We start from the raw sequence: 22,458 nt of genomic DNA, 5'->3' as shown, positions 1-22,458 counted from the left end.
CACACACAAGCCAATCCTCCTTGGTCGTAAATGCATCTGTGACGCTAGTGCTAAAGTCTGGTGCATTTCTGTGCTGTCTAAATTAGGAATGTTCAGTAAAAACTTTGAATCTTTTTTCGGCATATTTTTGAAAATAATTATTAATCGTTCCAAAATAATCGAAATCGAATCGTGACCAAAAATCTGATTTCTCAATGCATCATAATCGTTAGGTAAAGAATTGTAATCGAATCGTTGTCAGAGCTAATCGTTACACCTTAGTAATTAGTAACAGTAGACTAAAAGTAGTTTAATGAATTACATTTTAAAATCTAGTAATCAAATTACAGTAACTGACTTTTCAGTTAAGTTAATTACTTTTAAATTCATTATTTGGGTTACATATTTCTAAAATAGTATTATGTCGAATTAAAAAAATTTATTATGTTCATATGTAAATGTTCTATGTATGTCTGTGACAGCTGAAGGGTGTACACCCCCTGATAAGTCGTTGTAAGAAGAAATGTTTTGTGCTGAGTTTATGAAGTGCTTGTGACAATGAACAAGTAGGAAATATGGAGGTTTTAAATTCGTTGAGCAAAAAAACGAAAAAGTTTTCTAGGAAAAGTGTTTTAGAAAGTAACTCAAGTCAAGTAATTAGTAATCTGATTGCTTTTCCGATATATCTATCTGTTTTTGAACTCAAAAATCTTATTTTAACGCCCTTTATGCATTGGATCAGAGTCGGGAGTACCTGTAACCAGTCTTATTATACAGGGCTTCCTTCAGATGATTAGTCAGCTAGACGTTCAGGCATCCCACTGACTGTTTTGCACATTCCTTTTCTTAAGAACTATGTAAAGTTCCATGTCTGTGCGGCCTCTTGAAAATGCTTCTCCTGGTATGTAAAAACACATGTGAGCCATTGGCCCTTCCTGGCTGGCCCACTTCACTCCCTTTGCAACGACAGAAAGCTAAACAACACTTGCATGAAAGTTATTTTGAGCCAGCAAGTGGAAACCAGACAAAGCACCCCTTTATGTCCTATGCCAAGATTAATTGGATGAAATGCAGTGCCCGGCCGCTTGTGTCAGATAACAAGTAAGGTCAACTGAATAGAGTCGCCTGTTTTTGCGGCGGGTGCAAAGCATGACCAGATGGTGTGAATGGGGGAGTTTGTTTTTGATAATGAGAGTTTCAATAAGGGTTTCATCCATCACCTGATAAACTGTCTGTTGTTTTTAGTCTTGAACATTTCTTTCTTACAGGGTTAGAAAGTGGTGCAGTGATCCTGAAGAGTCCAGAATCAGAGGCAGAAATTGAGAGCTCCTCACAAGTGATACTACGGTGCAATATCGATGGACACCCACGGTGAGGAATCGCTCCTAGAACAAACCTTATATGTTAAGCTCCTTGGACACTGTGTCAGACAAACAGTATTACATAACACAGTGACAGTTCATGGTTCATTTCGAGCTGGACATGGTAAAATAACCATCTTATAAGAATGATTCATTTGGGAATCAGGCTACACTGATCACGTTGTGTGTTTCACGCTGTAGATTCAAAAGAACCAGTTCATAAGAGTAATTTGTTTGGGAATCGGACTACACCGGTCGCGCTGTATGTTTCGCACTGTAGATTCAATAGAACCAGTTCGTAAGAGTCATTTGTTTGGGAATGAGTCTACACTGGACACACTGTGTGTTTCATGCTGTAGATTCAAAAATACCAGCTATTTGTTCGGGAATTGGACTGCACTGGCCGCGCTGTGTTTAACATTGTAGATTCAAAACAACCAGTTCATAAGAGTCGTTCATTCAGGATTTGGGCTTCAGTGGTCATGCTGTATGTTTTGCGCTTTAGGTTAAAAAAAAAAATGCACGTGAGTAATTCGTTCGGAAATCGGTCCACATTGTTCACACTAAAGTTTCCAAAGAACCTGCTCAAAGGAGTCATACATTCGGAAATCGAGCTCTGCTGGTTGCACTGTGTGTTTCACGTTGTAGATTCGAAAGAACCTGCTCATAAGAGTCATTCATTCAGGAATCTTTATATTTTGGAAAAATATAAAACTATTTAAACCAATAACCCTGAATCTACAGGCCAATGAATCGGTGGTTTAGAGATGGAACGGCACTAACAGAGAAGAGCTACAAAATAAACAACAAAGACCGAACACTTGCGCTGTTAAATGCGAGCCCTGACGACAACGGTCTCTACTACTGCTGCGCCAAGAATGCTGTGGGCCAAGTGTGCAGCAATGACAACTTCACACTTAACATAATAGGTATGTATTTGACGTAGTGTGTACTGCAGTATACATGTACTTAACACTCTTATTTCATCCGAATTTTCAACTATTCATCATAAATGTTTTTATTATTCATCTTAAAAAACATCTAGGGGGCCTGGGTAGCTCAGCGAGTAAAGACGATGACTACCACCCCTGGAGTCGCGAGTTCGAATCCAGGGCGTGCTGAGTGACTCCAGTCAGGTCTCCTAAGCAACCAAATTGGCCTGGTTGCTAGGGTGGGTAGAGTCACATGGGGTAACCTCCTCGTGGTCACTATAATGTGGTTCTCACTCTCGGTGGGCGCGTGGCGTATTGTGTGTGGATGCTGCGGAGAATAGCGTGAAGCCTCCACACGCGCTAGGTCTCCGTGGTAATGCACTCAACAAGCCACGTGATAAGATGCACGGATTGACGGTCTCAGACACGGAGGCAACTGAGATTCGTCACCACCCGGATTGAGGCGAGTCACTACACCACCACGAGGACTTAGAGCGCATTGGGAATTGGGCATTCCAAATTGGGGAGAAAAAAACCCCCCATCTAATACGTGAATTTAATGTAAATATTCAGTACCATTTTGTATTGAATGATCTGTATCTGTCTGTAGATAAGAGTTACCCTAAGCCGGTGGTGAAGCCAGAGGATTTAGTGGTCTTGAGGAATGAGGAAGCTCTCTTCCACTGTCAGTTCACGGCCGAACCGCAGCCCACTGTCGAGTGGTACCATGACAATGAGCTGGTTTCAAACAAGAGCCGGTAGTGCACTATAATTTAACTTGTTTGCAATGAGAACAAATTTGTGTACTGCTTTATTTTTATAATTTGAAAAGTGATGTGCTTGATGAATTTAAATATTATAAATCAAATTAAAAGTGACATTAGCATTATTTGACATTCGGGGGAAAAAAAAGGATTTTCTCCATAGAGAAATAGTTTTTTAATGATAATGTATAAACTTTTCAAGACAGAAATACCATGAGCTCTGAGATTGATACATGATGATATTTTCTTGTGTAAAAACCACAAGAGAGTGTCATTTCAACTTCATATTTTACTTATAGTGTTTAAAATCAAGTTCCTGGTGAAGTACTACACTACCCATAATTCTGAAGAGAGATCGACCAATCAGAGAACTTGATGTTATCATGGAAATATAACTAGTTTTAAAGAGTTCAGCAGCGACCGTCAACTCTTAATATTTTCAATAATCTTCAAATATATATATATATATTACTATAGATCAGTAGTTTTATATTGTAATGGCATTTTTGTTTCGACTACATTATTTGCAATGCTTTATGTGATTGTAGTTCATTCCCTCATAAAAGTATTGAAGTACCGAGTCTCATACTGTTTTTTAAATACTTCTGTAATGTTGTTATTCATCTTGGAGCTGGCTGGTTTGTTCAAGGCTTAGATCTCTTTACTGAAGTTTTTTTTTTTTTTTTAAATGCCTATGGAGAAAATTAATGAGAAAATTGCTTCCAGAACCAAGACTGCTGCTTGAAAAGTAGACGGTCACTGTTGAGCTCTATAAAGAAATGTTCTTGTGTCTTTGTCCATGAGTATATTGAGTGGATGTTTTTGACTGTATCTTTCTCTTCTGGCCAGTGTGTTTATTCTGAGCAATGGCTCTCTCGTCATTACTCAAGTGAAGCAGCGGAACACAGGCCTGTATAAATGTGTGGCTCAGGGGCCCCGGGGCCCCCCTGTGTCTCTCGAGGCCTTTCTGCGACTAGCAGGTAACACACTCACACTTACTCTTGAATAGATACATATACAGTTTAAGTATACAGGACTCTTCATTCAACAGATTTAAACACTCAAAAAATTTTGTTTTTGCTGTGCTTTCGCCAAAATTTGCTGGCGATTAAGCAGCGTTATGATTATTGAGTAACATTGTGATTACCGTGATGTTTTTAATTCACTTATTTTGGCCATTAAGTTTCCCAAAGAACACCCCAGTAGACTCACATCCACTCTACTCCTTTTGTAATGGAGAGCGTTTCTAAATGCTCAAAAACATACACTTTCCCATCTACAAATATATAAACTTTAACCTAAAATTTGAAGACAAATTCTTGTCTATTTGTCAACTTGTATTTCTTTCTTGTCACTGTTTCCCATCAGAAATCGAGGACATGATTGCCAAACAGTCGAGACAGTTCACAGCAGATTCTCTGGCGCGAGTCACGTGCCGCCCGCCTCATGGGCACCCGGAGCCAGAGGTTTGGTGGGAACATGCGGGACAGCGAGTTCCTGCCGAAGGCAGGGTGTACCAGGACGGGCTGGACCTGATTTTCAGTCCCACCCGCAGTGAAGACTCGGGAACCTACACGTGTTTTGCACAAAACAAGGCAGGCCAGAGAAAACAGGAGTTGACAGTCACTGTAGCCAGTAAGTTTTCCACCAAAAACATTCTACGCAATTACACAAATGCAGATACGAATGCTTTGCTTATACATTGCAAACTCACAGCCCCTGTTGTACACACTTTACATTCTTGCATTACTGTGATGGTATTTAATGGGTCAATAGAGTTACGTTAAAATGTAGCAGCAGTTGACCTGAAGAAGAGCACTGACCTTAAATAAGATCATTTATGCTAATATGCACTGTTGTGCCACAATGCTGAGAATGGACACATTTGCTCGAACACAATGCATTAAAAATCAAGCATATGTCATGTACTTGCGTAGTGTATGTTTCTTGCCTTACTTTTAGCTGCTGAATATCTCACAGCCATCAAATTTTCCTACGACCAGTATTGTCTTACAAATTAAAGATGAAGTGTTTAATCTATGTGCCTCTAGTGGCACCAAATGGAATTACAAGACTGTAATTAATTAACTTTCTCTAAACACTTCTGTAATTAAACATATTAAATGTAGCAAGTTTTATGCTTAAAACAAGAAAAAAACAAATTGCAAATGCGGTTAGAATAATAAACGTATTCTCTGAAAACAAAGTAAAAATGTAGCCTCAAGCGGCAATTATCGGGGTCAAAGCAGTTTTGAAAAGTGGATCAAATTACCAAAATTACCAGATTTGAAAGAACAGTTCTCTCAGGGTCAAAGTAATTTCATTACTAAGTACTCTAGTTACTTGGTTGGTATGATGTTTGCAGACTTACAAGGATTAGCGAAATAAAACGTATATCTCCGATTTTATTTCTGTCCGCCATATTGAGTTTTCATAAAACCCTACTTTTTCAAACTCTTCCTAGACTTGTTGGTTCGATTGCTTGTATCACCTAGAGACCCCTCATGACAAAAAAGTTATCAAAATTAGAGATTTTCACTTGACTGGAAAATGTATTTTGCATCTTGCCCATATGGTTGCCAAGTTATTAGCGAAAACGTAAAAATGTTTATTAAAGCGCCACCTGGGGTTGGATTGGGGTGTGTATGCAACTTTGGGTGGGGGGGTATTTGGGACCACTCTGCCAAATTTGAGGTCTCTAGGACTTTTTGCTGCCCAGACACTTTTAGGGAAGAAAAAGAAAAGGTTAATGGACCCCTATTTTTCTTGTTTTAGGGATTTTTAGATATTTGTATTGAAGTCAAGACAGAAAATTACACACTAATATTATTTCTACATTTTCACACTGATATCAGTATGAGATTGTCCTCTTAAACATCTTCTATGCATGAACAGCTAAACCAGAGTGGATCCAGAAGCCGGTGGACAGTCATTTAGAGGAGGGCCGTGCCGGGTACCTGCACTGTCATGCTCGCGCCACGCCCGAACCTGAGGTCACATGGTACCGTAACATGCAGCCAATCAATGCAGAGGTGAGCGGGACAATGATGTCATGCTGTTATCATGTGGCGTAATACAATCCTTAACTGTGTCCTGAGGAAATGAAACCTTTTGATGTGTCTGAATGAAGATGTGTTATTTTCTGTTGGGGAAAATGATATTTTACCTATAATGTGTCACTGTGCAAATGTACAGTATATGTGAATGCATCTATGCTTTATTTTAAAGCTGAAGTGTGTATTTTTATTTTTCAGCATTAAAATACTTCAGCTTAATATTCATAATGACTATAGGGTTATTCCATGTCCAATCCAACAAATTTCATTTTATTTATGCTTAAAATAAGGCTAAACATAAATGATGATGAAAGCCAAAATATACAGGGCTTGAGAATGTGAAAATAAATTATTGCGAAGGTCGTTTAAAATCTAGTTTGCATTGTCGACAGTCAGGTTGTTTGCATTTCATCAGATATCATCTTTTGTATTGAATAAATCTTTAGAGTGTACACCCGTGTGTCTCGCGTCGCTTTTCACCCTTTCTGTTGAGATGAGCTTCCAGCGTGTAACAACAAACACAGCACGAGCCATGATGTCCGATTCGTGAAAAATGGACTCTTTTGAACCAGGTCTTTTCAATTAATCACCTGAGAAGAACTGAGGGTTTGAACTCTGTAGCTCAAGTAAGCAGTTTGAATCAGATTCACTTTCTCAGCGAATCAGCCATCGGTGAGTTGCAGCTGGGAGTGCAGACATTTCAAAATAAGAGTCCCATGTGTATTTCGGGCTTCTTTAGAAGTAAAAGTCCCGTGTTATGTACCAAATCTTTTTTTTTTCTTCTGGTAGTTATTGATTGGGATTGGAGTTGCACAATAAACAGCATCTGGGATTTTATTCAGTTTGCTTTCTTGCAGTCTCTGTGTCTGGGGCCATCCGGTAACAGTAAAGAAAGACATAAAATTATTTTTAAACAATATTACATTTATTATACAGTGTGTGTGTGTGTGTGTGTGTGTGTGTGTGTGTGTGTGTGTGTGTGTGTGTGTGTGTATGTATGTATGTGTATATATATAATATATATATATATATATATATATATATATATATATATATATATATATATACAGGTGCATCTCAATAAATTAGAATGTCGTGGAAAAGTTCATTTATTTCAGTAATTCAACTCAAATTGTGAAACTCGTGTATTAAATAAATTCAATGCACACAGACTGAAGTAGTTTAAGTCTTTGGTTCTTTTAATTGTGATGATTTTGGCTCACATTTAACAAAAACCCACCAATTCACTATCTCAAAAAATTAGAATATGGTGACATGCTAATCAGCTCAAAACACCTGCAAAGGTTTCCTGAGCCTTCAAAATGGTCTCTCAGTTTGGTTCACTAAGCTACACAATCATGGGGAAGACTGCTGATCTGACAGTTGTCCAGAAGACAATCATTGACACCCTTCACAAGGAGGGTAAGCCACAAACATTCATTGCCAAAGAAGCTGGCTGTTCACAGAGTGCTGTATCCAAGCATGTTAACAGAAAGTTGAGTGGAAGGAAAAAGTGTGGAAGAAAAAGATGCACAACCAACCGAGAGAACCGCAGCCTTATGATTGTCAAGCAAAATCGATTCAAGAATTTGGGTGAACTTCACAAGGAATGGACTGAGGCTGGGGTCAAGGCATCAAGAGCCACCACACACAGACGTGTCAAGGAATTTGGCTACAGTTGTCGTATTCCTCTTGATAAGCCACTCCTGAACCACAGACAACGTCAGAGGCGTCTTACCTGGGCTAAGGAGAAGAAGAACTGGACTGTTGCCCAGTCCTCTTTTCAGATGAGAGCAAGTTTTGTATTTCATTTGGAAACCAAGGTCCTAGAGTCTGGAGGAAGGGTGGAGAAACTCATAGCCCAAGTTGCTTGAAGTCCAGTGTTAAGTTTCCACAGTCTGTGATGATTTGGGGTGCAATGTCATCTGCTGGTGTTGGTCCATTGTGTTTTTTGAAAACCAAAGTCACTGCACCCGTTTACCAAGAAATTTTGGAGCACTTCATGCTTCCTTCTGCTGACCAGCTTTTTAAAGATGCTGATTTCATTTTCCAGCAGGATTTGGCACCTGACCACACTGCCAAAAGCACCAAAAGTTGGTTAAATGACCATGGTGTTGGTGTGCTTGACTGGCCAGCAAACTCACCAGACCTGAACCCCATAGAGAATCTATGGGGTATTGTCAAGAGGAAAATGAGAAACAAGAGACCAAAAAATGCAGATGAGCTGAAGGCCACTGTCAAAGAAACCTGGGCTTCCATACCACCTCAGCAGTGCCACAAACTGATCACCTCCATGCCACGCCGAATTGAGGCAGTAATTAAAGCAAAAGGAGCCCCTACCAAGTATTGAGTACATATACAGTAAATGAACATACTTTCCAGAAGGCCAACAATTCACTAAAAATGTTTTTTTTATTGGTCTTATGATGTATTCTAATTTTTTGAGATAGTGAATTGGTGGGTTTTTGTTAAATGTGAGCCAAAATCATCACAATTAAAAGAACCAAAGACTTAAACTACTTCAGTCTGTGTGCATTGAATTTATTTAATACACGAGTTTCACAATTTGAGTTGAATTACTGAAATAAATGAACTTTTCCACGACATTCTAATTTATTGAGATGCACCTGTATATATAATGTATATACACAGTTGTGCACAAAAGTTTGCATACCCTTGCAGAAATGCACAATACGACAATACTTGAACAAAAATTAGCTGCATGGTCGAGTTGCCAGAAAGAAGCCAGTGCCACAAAAAAGCCCGGTTACAATATACCTGACAACACCTTGACACGCCTCACAGCTTCTGACACACTGTAATTTGGAGTGACGAGACCAAAATAGAGCTTTATGGTCACAACCATAAGCGCTATGTTTGGAGAGGGGTCAACAAGTATTGTGCTCCTTGAAACAACTACACTGTCTTTTTCCAGAGCAGCCTGTATTTCTCCTGAGGTTACCTGTGGGTTTTTCTTTGTATCCCGAACAATTCTTCTGACAGTTGTGGCTGAAATCTTTCTTGGTCTACCTGACCTTGGCTTGGTATCAAGAGATCCCTGAATTTTCCACTTCTTAATAACTGATAGAACAGTACTGACTGGCATTTTCAAGGCTTTGGATATCTTTTTATATCCTTTTCCATCTTTATTACATTACCTTGTTACACAGGTCTTTTGACAGTTCTTTTCTGCTCCCTATGGCTCAGTATCTAGCCTGCTCAGTGCATCCATGTGAGAGCTAACAAACTCATTGACTATTTATACACAGACACTAATTGCAATTTAAAAAGCCACAGGTGTGGGAAATTAACCTTTAATTGCCATTTAAACCTGTATGTGCCATCTTGTGTGTCTGTAACAAGGCCAAACATTCAAGGGTGTGTAAACTTTTGATCAGGGCCATTTGGATGATTTCTGTTATCATTATGATTTAAAAAGGAGCCAAACAACTATGTGATAATAAATGGCTTCATATGATCACTATCCTTAAATAAAAGACAGTTTTTTTTTTTTTTTTTTTTGTTTTTTGCATGATCAAGTCATATTTTCAAAATCAATGCCAAAATTTCACAATTTCTGCCAGGGTGTGCAAACTTTTGAGCACAACTGTAAATATAAAAAGACTAAGCTGGATATTGCACATAAGTAATACTCAATGGGGCAGTTTTAACTGTTCATGAGATGGATAGACCGAGATAAATAAAACTGTAAACTGTTTTGTAAAGTGGAGTCAAAGTGAAAGTTTTCGCCTATGATTCTGAAGCAAAACTACATTTAAAAAAACATAACCTAAGATATGTGGCAGCATCATTATTTTATTTTAAAACATAGGTATGGTATTTCAATTACTAAAATCAGTTGACTTCAGCAGCACTTATTGCATTACATGGCAATGCAATGGGTTTTTCATGATTGAAAATTCATCTGCATCAAAAGCAAGATGAATATTCTAAAATTAGATTCGGAGGCCCGTAATTTAGCTTTGGCAGCCGCCGAAGCAAATTTTATGATATTCATCTTGCTTTGCCACTTTATAAGCACTAAATAGGCTTCTCATGTGGAACACGAATGCGTGTGTGATTTGAAGATTGGTTTCACGTGCGTGTTGCGCAATCCATTGAGAATCATTCGCACAAGTGATGCTCTCTGCTTTGTCCTCCTGTATCTCTGGAGCATGCAGGTGCACGCGTGTCGACCGGGTTTCTCTCGACATGTCAGCTCTGGTAACAGGGCAGCGCAGAGCGGATCACATGCGTAGTTAAACTGGAATTCCCTCGATACCACAGACGACAAAACATATATGACCCATTTGAGAATGTACTATTTTAAAGCACCATGGAGCAATTGAGCCATTTCAAACGCCAAGACAGCTCCGATATTCTGAACAGTACTTACGAGGGAAAGAGAAAACACCTGCCCTGAACCAGCATCAATGGACCCTTTGCTAAGCTCCGCCACCCCCTGGTTACTGTCACTCACTCTGACAAGCTCTGCAGAACTCCCCATAGAAATGAATGGGAGACTGCCGTGAACAGTGTGGTTTTTGGCAAAATATTCTCATAAACAGAATGGATAATATTCTTAAGTGAGCAGGAATGAAGAGTGACATAATAAGGCATATTTATCTGACATTTTTTTGTAAAAGAAATTGTAAATTTACCCAGTAATTTGATTGAAAAATGTGGAGACTGTGAATCAAAATTGAGGCAATTGATTATCACAGTCACTTGAAAAGAGAAAAGTGTAATTTGATGGCAATTACACACCTGATAGCATTAATGTAGGTGAACAGAACTGCTTATAACATCTTATACAACACACACTCATTTTGATGCTGTGAACTCTTTATTTACTATTGCTTTTACCATGTCTTGAATCAATTCATAAATTAATTAAGGTTCAGTTATTAGCTTTGATTTACCTTAGAGCAAATGTAGGTGTCCTAGCTGATGTTATTCATGTTCATTTGGGAATGAGGAATGACACAGTATAGGATGCTCTTCTCTACATTTATTTAAAGATTTTGTTTTTTTTCTTTTAATTAAAAAAAAAACACTTCATCTATCCTCTTTAGGTAACTCATGTCACTATTACAAGTGACCCAGCAACAAAGTTTTTTTAATTTTTTGGATAATTTTGATAAAATCCCACGTAAAAGTACTCAAACACACATTATTTCCATGGAATCTCATTTGAAAATGGCAAACGCCTGTCAGAGTATTGGTGGCCCGGCAACAGTTGCTAAGATAGGATTGGTCAGAAACGATTTTAAGGAGGGGCTTAGCAAAGGGTCAATTATAAGACTTTTCACATCTGCTCATCAACACTAACATTTATCACAGTAAACTGTAACAGAATTTTTCATTAGAACTCTGGTAGTTGTATTAGAAAGAAATATGATTTTAAAATGTGTTTAGGCTATAATTTTTTCATAACAAATAAACTGTTTATTTTTAAGAAAGACTAACTGCCTAACTACCACTGTAATGAGGAGCCAGACATGGTGTTTCTTGTGATTATGGCATTACAAATGCAACTGTTAAACAAAAATTTATTCTGGTGAGTGTTTACATTCCTCCACAAGCGTGTGTGAGCGCAGTGCTGCAACAGCTGGCTGATCAGATCACAGACACGGAACAACAGTACCTGGACTCACTTATTATTATTCTCAGTGATTTTAACAGAGCCAATCTCACCTGTGAACTGCCAAAATACAAACAACACATTACATGCCCCACCAGAGACAGAAGTATACTGGATCACTACTACACAACAATGAAGGATGCATATTGCTCTGTCCCTAGAGTAGTTTTGGGACTCTCAGATCACTGTCTGGTTCATCATCTTCCAACCTGCAGGCAGAAACTTAAATCAGCTAAACCTGTATTAAAGATTGTAAAAAGATGGGCCAATGAAGCAGAGCTGGAACTACAGGCCTGCTTTAATTGCACCGATTGGAGTGTATTTGAAGCTGCAGACACCTGTCTGAACAAGCTCACAGATACTGTGACAACATATATCGGTTTCTGTGAGGGTATGTGCATTCCTATTAGGACTTATTTAAGGTTCAGTAATGACAAACCATGGTTTACAGAAAAACTCGGGCAGCTTCGTCAGGCCAAAGAGGATGCTTACAGAAGTGGGATAAAATCTTGTACAATCAGGCCAGAAACACACTGACAAAGGTGGCTAAAAGAAGCTACTCTGAGAAGCAGAAAAATAAGTTTTCAGCTAACGACCCTGCATCAGTGTGGAGAGGCCTGAAAGACATTACTAACTACAAGACACCATCCCCCAACACTGTAGGGAATCAACAACTGGCTGACGACCTGAATGTGTTTTACTGTAGATTTGAAAAGCCCAGTCTCACACCCCATACCCACTCTGACCTTCACTTCACACAAACATCAACACCTCCTGCAATCACCCTCTTCCCCCCTCCTGCTATTCAACCTGCACTTAAAATCTGTGAATAATACGTGTGCCGGGTCTTCCGGAAACAAAAGGCTGTGTTTGACCCACTTGTCTAAAATCCATCTTCACACAGATCTTCAACAGATCACTGGAGCAGTGTGAAGTTTCCTGCTGCTTCAAATGCTCCACCATCATCCCTGTCCCAAAGAAACCCAAAATCACAGGACTTAATGACAACAGAGGAGTCGCTGTGACGTCTGTAGTCATGAAGTCATTTGAGAGACTGGTGTTGGCCCACCTGAAGCACATCACTTGACCCTTTCTGGATCCCCTTCAATTTGCTTATCAAGCAAACAGGTCTGTGGATGATGCAGTCAACATGGGATTGCATCATATCCTGCAGCATGTGGACAGACCAGGGACATATGCAAGGATCCTTTTTGTGGACTTCAGTTCGGCTTTCAAAACCATCATCCCATCTATTCTCCAGACTAAATTAAACCAACTCTTTGTTCCCACCTCTATCTGTCAGTGGATCACCAGCTTTCTGACAGACAGGGATGTGTGCTCTCCCCACTACTCTTCTCCCTGTATACCAATGACTGCACCACCAAGGATCCCTCTGTCAAGCTCCTGAAGTTTGCAGACAGCACTACTGTCATTGGCCTCATCCGGGATTACGATGAGTCTGTATACATAAGGGAGGTTGAACAGCTGGTTGTCTGGTGCAGTCAAAACCACTTGGAGCTGAACACGCTCAAAACAGTGGAAATGACTGTGGACTTCAGGAGGAACACCCCAACATTGACCCCGCTCACTATTCTAAACAGCACTGTGGCAGCAGTGGAGTCATTCAGGTTCCTGGGCACTACCATCTCACAGGACCTGAAGTGGGAGACCCACATTGACTCCATTGTGAAAGGCCCAGCAGAGGTTGTACTTCCTTCGCCAGTTGAGTTCTTCTCAGCTGTCATTGAGTCTGTTCTTTGCACTTCAATAACTGTCTGGTTTGGTTCAGCTATGAAATCGGACATCAGAAAACTACAGAGCACTGAGCACCAGAATTGTCAGGCACAGGAACAGTTTTTTTCCCTCAGGCTATCCATCTCATGAACAGTTAAAACTGCCCCATTGAGCAATAATTATGTGCAGTACACAGCTTAGTCTATATATATTTATCTAACATATCCAACCTCTTCTGCCATACATTCCCTTGCACTATCTTTATATAACAGATTTGTATTTGTAAATACGAATATATAGATTTGTTTTCTCTTATTTTGTATTTCTGTATATACTTATATTCTCTATTCACTTTTTATTTTTATTCTATTTTTTTATTATCTCTGTCTTGTTGTATTGTGTGTGCACTGGAAGCTTCTGTCGCCAAGACAAATTCCTTGTATGTGTAAGCATACTTGGCAAAAAATCTGATTCTGATAAAAGAACTATGGTAAACATAACAGCAAGTACAATGTAGAATAAAAGTCTGGACTTTTATAAATTTTGAACAAAGTAATGTGTAATATATTTCTTGATGATGTTTGAGATTAGGAAACAAACTGGCCTGGTTTGGCTTCAGATGTTCTTAGAGTCAAAATTTTTCCCAAATCATTAAGAGACTGATAAAACTCATGAATATTAAATAAAGTGAAAATAAGTTAGTTTGATTTCTCACAGAACCTTGAAGTACAAAAACTGTTGAATTCAGAAGTTTCTAGATGCTCAGATTATCAAAAATAAATAATATTCATTACAAACATGAAATGCAACAACAAATCTTAAATATTAATTGCAATCATGTGAAACAAACAAAAAACGATGAAACTGCATCACATATGTGCTGACCATGAACATCAGCCACCACCGAAGACCATTTTCCAAAATCCAAAAATTGGGGGAAGAAACACTTTTGTGTGTTTCCAAAGTTTGAGTGCCTATAACACCAGAGGTATTAAATATATCTTAATATCCCTGTAGATTATAATTCAGAATGAAGTATATGCGACTCTATATGGGACTCTGAATGTGGCTCCATTTGTAAATTGTTAAATTTTACCCATTTTCAATGGTCGAAAACCAAATGTGGTTCACACGGGATAAAACATTTTTTTCTTGTCCAGTAAAACAAAGGTCTGAAGTACAAAATAATGTTGGAACTAGAAATGTACCTTTATTCACATAAATTGTCAATCTCGAATTTCTTTTTTGTTGTTGGGGCGAGACTGTCTGTTTGTCCAGCCAGTAGAAGACGGCGAGTGTTCGGGAAACCAATTCGAAAACAGTCATTATTTTCGCAATTCCATTTGGTGACCTTTGTGGTTCAAAAAATACACACTTCAACTTGAAAGACTAGACTATATAAACTGATATCATGAATGAATGCACTAAACTCTCTTTGTTTTTTTGAAAGGATGTTCGCTTCAAGCTCTTCTCCAATGGAACTCTGCGTATAAATAACGTGGAGGTTTATGACAGTCAGCTGTACATCTGCGAGAGCAGAACAGAGGCAGGAAAACTTCGCGCACAGGCACGAGTCTATGTACTAGGTGAGGAACGTTTGTTGTGTGCCATTTTTGTTTTTAATTTAGCTACTGCATTTGTTGACCTCAAAACTGGCCTAGCAGTTGCTCTTTAGTCCAGTGGTTTTCGAGAGTTTGCTGTTGTGCAATGTTTGGTTTAATCTGATTACAATGTAATTACTGTAATCTACTTACACTACTTTTTACACTAAAAAAGTATCACATTGCATTTTAAATTCTTGTAATCAGATTACAAGTTACTGACTCTAAATTAATTACTTTTAAGTAAAATCCTTGGGTTGCATGTAGGTCTTTTTCTAAAATAATAAAATGAATATAGAATACATTTAAAACATGAATTATGTTCATATTCCAAGTCATTGTAAAGGAAAAACGCGTAGTGCTGAGTGTATGACCTGCGTGCGACAATGAACGAGGAGGAAATATAGACATTATTTTGAATTAGTTAAGAGGTAAAACAAAAGTGTGTATTTTAGAAAGTAACTTAGTAATGTGATTACTTCATTGAAAAAGTAAAGTCAGTAATCCGGTTACAATTTCAGAGATGTAATTAGCCATTGGTAGTGGATTACTTTTGAGTAACTTAACCCAACCCTTGTGGTATGTTTCAGAGCGTCTGAAGTTCACGCCGACACCGCAGGCATATCAGTGTCTGGAGCTCAATAAAGAGGGAAACCTGCAGTGCTCTGCTAAAGGCCGACCGACCCCCACCATAAGCTGGATCAGAACAGGTGTGCATAAAGAGAAACAATGTGAAAATTAAATCCCAAATATCTGCCTTTATAAAAAAAAGTTTGTCTTTCTATAGTGTTTGGACACTGAAGCCAGACTTAAAATTGTCTGAATGTCATTGCATTAGATATCATAATGTCAAAGCAACTAACATTTATTTTAAAAAAAGATGGCACAAACACACTTTTTTCTAGTAAAACATTTCACAAAGTTTTTTGTTTTTTTAAAGGGGTCATGACATACCTTTTTTTATTATTTTAAAGTGTTCATTGAGGTTCACTTATAATATTAGCTTAGTTGTTTGCACAAAAAACAGTCATGTATTTGTAAAACATGATCATTTTTCACCCTCATTCTGACCATCTGTCAGAAACGCTCGGTTTTTGTGCTGCTGCTCCTTTAAAACCTTACAGTAAATGCCCATTGTTCTGATTGGCTCTCTACTCTTGACGGGGCTACGGAGGTGATAAGGTTAAGTAGGCATTGATTGTTGTTGTGGAGGCCATGGGTGTCTGCAGGATTTAATCTGAGGGTATGCACAGAAATCTAACTAGAGGTCTGCACGGGCCATAAAATGCAACCCTTCCCGGCCCGAACGATACGTCAGATTTTAAGCCCGAACCTGAAATCGCTTGCTATCAGAATTTCTTCTAGTATCTTCTCCTAGTATAGCTGTATTTTATGTAAGCATATAGGCAACATTCTTAACAGTACTGAAACAGTAAACATACACGATTTTAACAAGGCATGGCAGCCCCTTAGTACACTGAGCAGAAGGGAAAAAAGCATTGACTTACCGTTTATGCGCTGAAACATCACTTGGTGCAGAACAATCTTGAATAATATGAAACAATGCAACTGTCCCCTCTATGCAGCCTGAACTTGTTCAGATTGTTGAATCTTTGTGACAAATGCACTAAAAACAATCTAGACGCAGCGGTAAGAATGAAACGGAGCACAGGTGTCTCGACATGCGTTTTTGAAAATCTGAAGTCCTTTTTAACTTGACATGGTGTTTAAACAGTGCCGGTCCTGCACGAGATGCAGAAGAAAAAGCGAGATGTGGTGAAAATGTCAAAGACATTCGTCCAGCAAGTGTTTAAACAAAGGGAAAACAGAACAGACGTGCGCAAAAACACTTGCGGTGTGAATGGCCCCTAACTCGTCCGTTCGCGCATGTCTGTGAGTGAGAGCGTGTGCGCGAAAAAGATCGGTAGGCCTGTTTATTTTTTCATTAATCGCAAACCTGAACCCGACCTGAAACCTGTCGGGTTCTCGGGTCCCGTCGGGCCCAGGTCAGGTTGCAGACCTCTAAATCTGCCTAATAAAACTTATGCTCCCCCGTGAGATTTGTTTTTGCAAAAAACACCACCAAGTGTTCAGTTCTGGTGACCTTTGAGATAAGCATTTATTTATTTACTCGAGTATGATTAGCATTCATGTAACTATTGGCTAAAGCATTTCTTCCAGTAACCGTTCAGACAGACGCATTTTCGCGCTACAAAAGCAAAACGCACCACAACGAATAGAGCAGAACGCAGGTGTCTCGAGATGCGTTTTTGTCAGTCGAAGAAGTTCTTTTTAACTTGACACAGCATCTAAAAATGCAGCGATCCTGTGAGAGATGCTAAAAACAGCGTGAAGTGTGACGCAGTTGTCAAAAGACAAACATCTAGCGAATGTTTATATGGAAAACGATTGAAAAGCAGCGCGAGATGACGCAAAAACAGGTTCAGTTTGAACAGCCCCTTGTTCATACACTATATTGCCAAAAGTATTCGCTCATCTGCCTTTAGACGCATATGAACTTAAGTGACATCCCATTCTTAATCCATAGGGTTTAATATGACGTCGGCCCACCCTTTGCACTATAACAGCTTCAACTCTTCTGGGAAGGCTTTCCACAAGGTTTAGGAGTGTGTTTATGGGAATTTTTGACCATTCTTCCAGAAGCACATTTGTGAGGTCAGACACTGATGTTGGACGAGAAGGCCTGGCTCGCAGTCTTCGCTCTAATTCATCCCAAAGGTGCTCTATCGGGTTGAGGTCAGGACTCTGTGCAGGCCAGTCAAGTTCTTCCACACCAAACTCGCTCATCCATGTCTTTATGGACCTTGCTTTGTGCACTGGTGTGCAGTCATGTTGGAACAGGAAGGGGCCATCCCCAAACTGTTCCCACAAAGTTGGGAGCATGGAATTGTCCAAAATCTCTTGGTATGCTGAAGCATTCAGAGTTCCTTTCACTGGAACTAAGGGGCCAAGCCCAGCTCCTGAAAAACAACCCCACACCATAATCCCCCCTCCGCCAAACTTCACAGTTGGCACAATGCAGTCAGACAAGTACCGTTCTCCTGGCAACCGCCAAACCCAGACTCGTCCATCAGATTGCCAGATGGAGAAGCGTGATTCGTCGCTCCAGAGAACGCGTCTCCACTGCTCTAGAGTCCAGTGGCAGCGTGCTTTACACCACTGTATCCGATGCTTTGCATTGCAGTTGGTGATGTATGGCTTGGATGCAGCTGCTCGGCCATGGAAACCCATTCCATGAAGCTCTCTATGCACTGTTCTTGAGCTAATCTGAAGGCCACATGAACTTTGGAGGTCTGTAGCGATTGACTCTGCAGAAAGTTGGCGACCTCTGCGCACTATGCGCCTCAGCATCCGCTGACCCCGCTCTGTCATTTTACGTGGCCTACCACTTCGTGGCTGAGTTGCTGTCATTCCCAATCGCTTCCACTTTGTTATAATACCACTGACAGTTGACTGTGGAATATTTAGTAGCGAGGAAATGTCACGACTGGACTTGTTGCACAGGTGGCATCCTATCACAGTACCACGCTGGAATTCACTGAGCTCCTGAGAGCGGCCCATTCTTTCACAAATGTTTGTAGAAGCAGTCTGCATGCCTAGGTGCTTCATTTTATACACCTGTGGCCATGGAAGTGATTGGAACACCTGAATTCAATTATTTGGATGGGTGAGCGAATACTTTTGGCAATATAGTGTATGACACAGCACGAGCTGAAGTTTCTCAAAGTTACCTCTCAAAAAGACAGATTTTTGTTTCAGTTGATTGTAAGTAAATTTACACTGTATCCAACACTGTATTCGTAAATATCCTGATACTGTTTTACTGTGTGAGAAACCGCTCCAAATGATTCAGTGAGAGAGCGCTCTGAACGAATTGTACTGAATCGCAAATCGATTCAGACCGTTTTCAAGCCCGTTTGGCCAATTCACTGAGAAGAAACGACTCAAAAGAATTATTCATTCGCAAATTCATTCTTTTAAACAGCCAACAGAAATACGGGACACATTTCATGATTGGTGAAATATTCTGAGAGTAAATATTTCTCATGTCATTCGGAGCGCTCATGGTACGCACGGTGCATACGGCCGTACAGCTGCAGGTGCCACTGGTGGAGGCGGTCATATGCAAGTGTCTACCACAGTGTGACATCACAATGTGGAGGAAGTAGAGAACGAGTCGTTTTGGCAGCCTGGTTTCAAAAAATGCTCTTTGTAGTGCGGAGGACATTTTGAGTTCGGAAACAGTATGTATGTTTTTATTGTACAGTGAACTCTTACAGGTCAATAGATCAAGGAACATTTAATTCCTCATGTCATGACCCCTTTAAACAAAAAGGTAACATTTAACTATAAGGTTTTATTTATTAATGAATATAATCAACAACTTAGAATGTCTGTCAACCAAACAACCAAAATCAAGCATTCAACAGTGCCATGGTATAATAGTAACATTAGCTATTACTACATTAGAAACACTGGTGTAACTTTAGTTTATTCATTAGGTATCATGAACTAGCATGAATTTTTACATCATTTCTTACTCTTAGTTATTAATAATTTACAGTATGATAATACTATTGTATAATGTTTGTTAGTTCAACATGACTAATTATGTTAACAAATGTCAACTTATACCGCTTTTCATGTAAAAATGTATTAAAAATTTACGTAGAAACTTACATTAACCAAGATTAATAAATGCTGTAAAATTATTGTTAATAGTTCTACATGACTAATAAATGCTGACTAATGTTAGTGTAAACTAACTTTTCATTTTCAAAATGTATAAATGTTGTAAAAGTTAAGAAGTATTGTTGTAAGTAATGAAAAAGTATTTATGCAAATCATTAGTTGTTAATGACAGGTTAACTAATGCAGTTAATGCATGTTAGCAGATACAACTTCATTGTAAAGAGTTACATTTTCAACAATTATATATTGACATTTATTAAGACATTTTGAGTTGAAATTTTGTGACACTTTTTGAATTTGATTTGCAGTATCTTGACCAATATTGTGGTTGTCAAATGTTAGTGGAACATGTTAAGGTGTTAATGTGATGAACGGATGAACGGTAGTTAATGTGATACACCTGTGGTTACTCTGCTAAGGTAGTTCTAGTATCATTTGTTTGCAGATGCCACTTTCTTTGATATTTTGTTATGTTATACAGTTACAGGCAGACATTTTTTAAGTATCTAAATACTTTGTGGGGCCACTGTACCTGTTAGGCAATCTTAAATATTTTGAAAAAAATAAATAAAAAGAGTCTTTATCATGTTGTAGTTGATATGTGTGCGCTGTGTCTCTATGGCGCCCCCTGCAGATGGCAGTGATATCCCAGCATGGGTGGAGCAGCACGGGAGCACCCTGCACTTTACTACAGTGACGCGGGCAGACGCGGGCAACTACACCTGTCTCGCATCCAACAGTCAGCAGGGCGAGATCAGAGCCGTCGTACAGCTCACTGTCGCAGGTACAAAAAGCAAATATTTAAAGGTGTCAACTTTAAATATATTTGTTTGCATAGATTGTATTAAACATTTCTGTGTCTTTGTCTTGTTTTTCTCTTTTTCGGTCTCTATCCTGTTCTTTAGTTTACGTGGGGTTTAAACTGAAGCCAGAGAATACCACAGTATATCAGGGCCACAACGCAGTACTGCATTGTCAGGCCACTGGAGATCCTCCTCCCTTTATCCAATGGAAGAAAAAAGACACATTTTTGGAGGCGGGCTCGAGCAGGTAAAGCCAAAATATCACGAAAATGGAACTGATTTCAGTTCTCTTTGGTTAAAATGATCATAACTACAGTGGGTTTGTTTGGAAATATTTTTAGTTTGCTCTAAAGAATTACGCTGAAATAATTTTCTAGTTTTGCAGTAAAAATATCCAAACACCCTTTAAACAAGAAGCATGTGCTTTACAAGCAAAATTGCTAAAGAAATTAGTTTTCTTTCCCCACTGACAAAGAGTTTTTCCCTGTTTTAACCTCTTCAGTTCTGTTGCATATTTTGTCTGCAGCTTGCAGTTTTTCACACCCAAATTTAAAAGCTCTCCTTATACACATACAGTCTACTAATTGCAAAATATTGGTCTCAATTTACAGAAAACCCCCCCAAGTGTCAAAAAGTATCCAATATTTCATTAATAATGTTGCGAATGTATGCAGTCTTATGATGAACACGCATGTTTTTTATTCTGTCTTTGAAAGTCTGTAATTCAGGCTCTGTTTGCTCTGTGTCCCTGCAAAAGTATTAGTTTATTCCACTAGACAGCAGAAAGTACAGTGTAAGAGAGATTTTTCTCTATCGTCTTTCTTCACATTAGACAGATCTGAAATGCAGGTGGCGCTCTAACGCAACTGAGCACTTGCTTGTCCATAGACATCCAGTCTATTTCGTGATCAACACATCTTCCCCACTGTTTTTTCGAATATCTTGGCCTCTGAGTGGACTAGAAGCTTAATCTAGGGGTCATTGGATAGTTGATTTTCAGCTTTGCGAAGTTGTATAATATTTCATCATTGATAGTCAAGAACATATTTTATAGATGATTTGTTTATAAAGCTTTTTCTGCTTTACTGCATATTTTGTTCTGGACATCTGAAACATAATACATGATTATTTACTCAAGCAAGCTCACATACAAGTAGAAAATGGCTCATTTTGAAGAAATGAGCCTAAGGTAAGAGTTGATATAGAGTTTGTGGCTACTTTGGACTTACAAGAGTGATTGAAGCAGATATGAGACGTTTATCTTTGTTGTCTTACAGAGATCATATTTCACTTTGTGATTCTTTTAAAATCATTCAAACTGTGGTTTATAGCAACAACGGAAAAAAAAATACATGGTCGCATTTCTGAGAACGAGAGCTTTGATTTGATATATCACGTGTACTTAGTGCTATTTTGAGAAACTTTCACATTCCTACAGATCTTCAGGGTGGGGCTCATTGGTGATGCAGAGTTTTTCAGGTCTTATTTTATATAACATAAATTCAAATGTGATGTTTCAGTAAAAAATACTTCAGTTTCTATGCTTTGAAATGGTATCACATATGACTATTTTATAGGGACTTTTACATTTAAAGCACAAACTTTTTACACACTCCTGGCCACACTCACGAAACATTATGTATATATAAACCTGACTAAATTTAATTAGATTTAGCTTAAAACAAGAAATAAGTTTGTCAATGAGGTGAAAACTTTTTATTGATTATGTATTCTCTAAAAACAGTTCTTTTTTTTTCTTCTTTTTTTAGTAAATGTACCTTATTTTAAGGAAGTAAACATGTTTTTACTGGACAACAATACTGGAATACTGGTAGTTTGCAGTGAAACGGACTCTCTGGGTTGTTTCTGAT

The 22,458-nt window shown here is 38.8% G+C and overlaps 1 protein-coding gene across 1 annotated transcript in view; it reads left to right on the top strand.

The window, feature by feature from the left end:
* Positions 1-22,458, top strand: part of LOC127438673 (inactive tyrosine-protein kinase 7-like) — a 70,863-nt gene that overhangs the window by 39,402 nt on the left and 9,003 nt on the right. The window contains exons 3-12 of the mRNA XM_051694413.1: positions 1,248-1,350; positions 2,085-2,269; positions 2,883-3,030; positions 3,886-4,016; positions 4,405-4,671; positions 5,932-6,068; positions 14,921-15,056; positions 15,662-15,781; positions 20,419-20,568; positions 20,690-20,834. Of these exons, the coding sequence (XP_051550373.1) occupies positions 1,248-1,350; positions 2,085-2,269; positions 2,883-3,030; positions 3,886-4,016; positions 4,405-4,671; positions 5,932-6,068; positions 14,921-15,056; positions 15,662-15,781; positions 20,419-20,568; positions 20,690-20,834 (1,522 nt within the window). The remainder of the gene's footprint in view (positions 1-1,247; positions 1,351-2,084; positions 2,270-2,882; positions 3,031-3,885; positions 4,017-4,404; positions 4,672-5,931; positions 6,069-14,920; positions 15,057-15,661; positions 15,782-20,418; positions 20,569-20,689; positions 20,835-22,458) is intronic.

The sequence above is a fragment of the Myxocyprinus asiaticus genome, chromosome 50, assembly GCF_019703515.2.
Source record: "Myxocyprinus asiaticus isolate MX2 ecotype Aquarium Trade chromosome 50, UBuf_Myxa_2, whole genome shotgun sequence".
NCBI lineage: Eukaryota > Metazoa > Chordata > Actinopteri > Cypriniformes > Catostomidae > Myxocyprinus > Myxocyprinus asiaticus.
The sequence above is the reverse complement of the archived record's forward strand: the minus strand, read 5'-3'. Positions and strand labels throughout refer to the sequence as shown.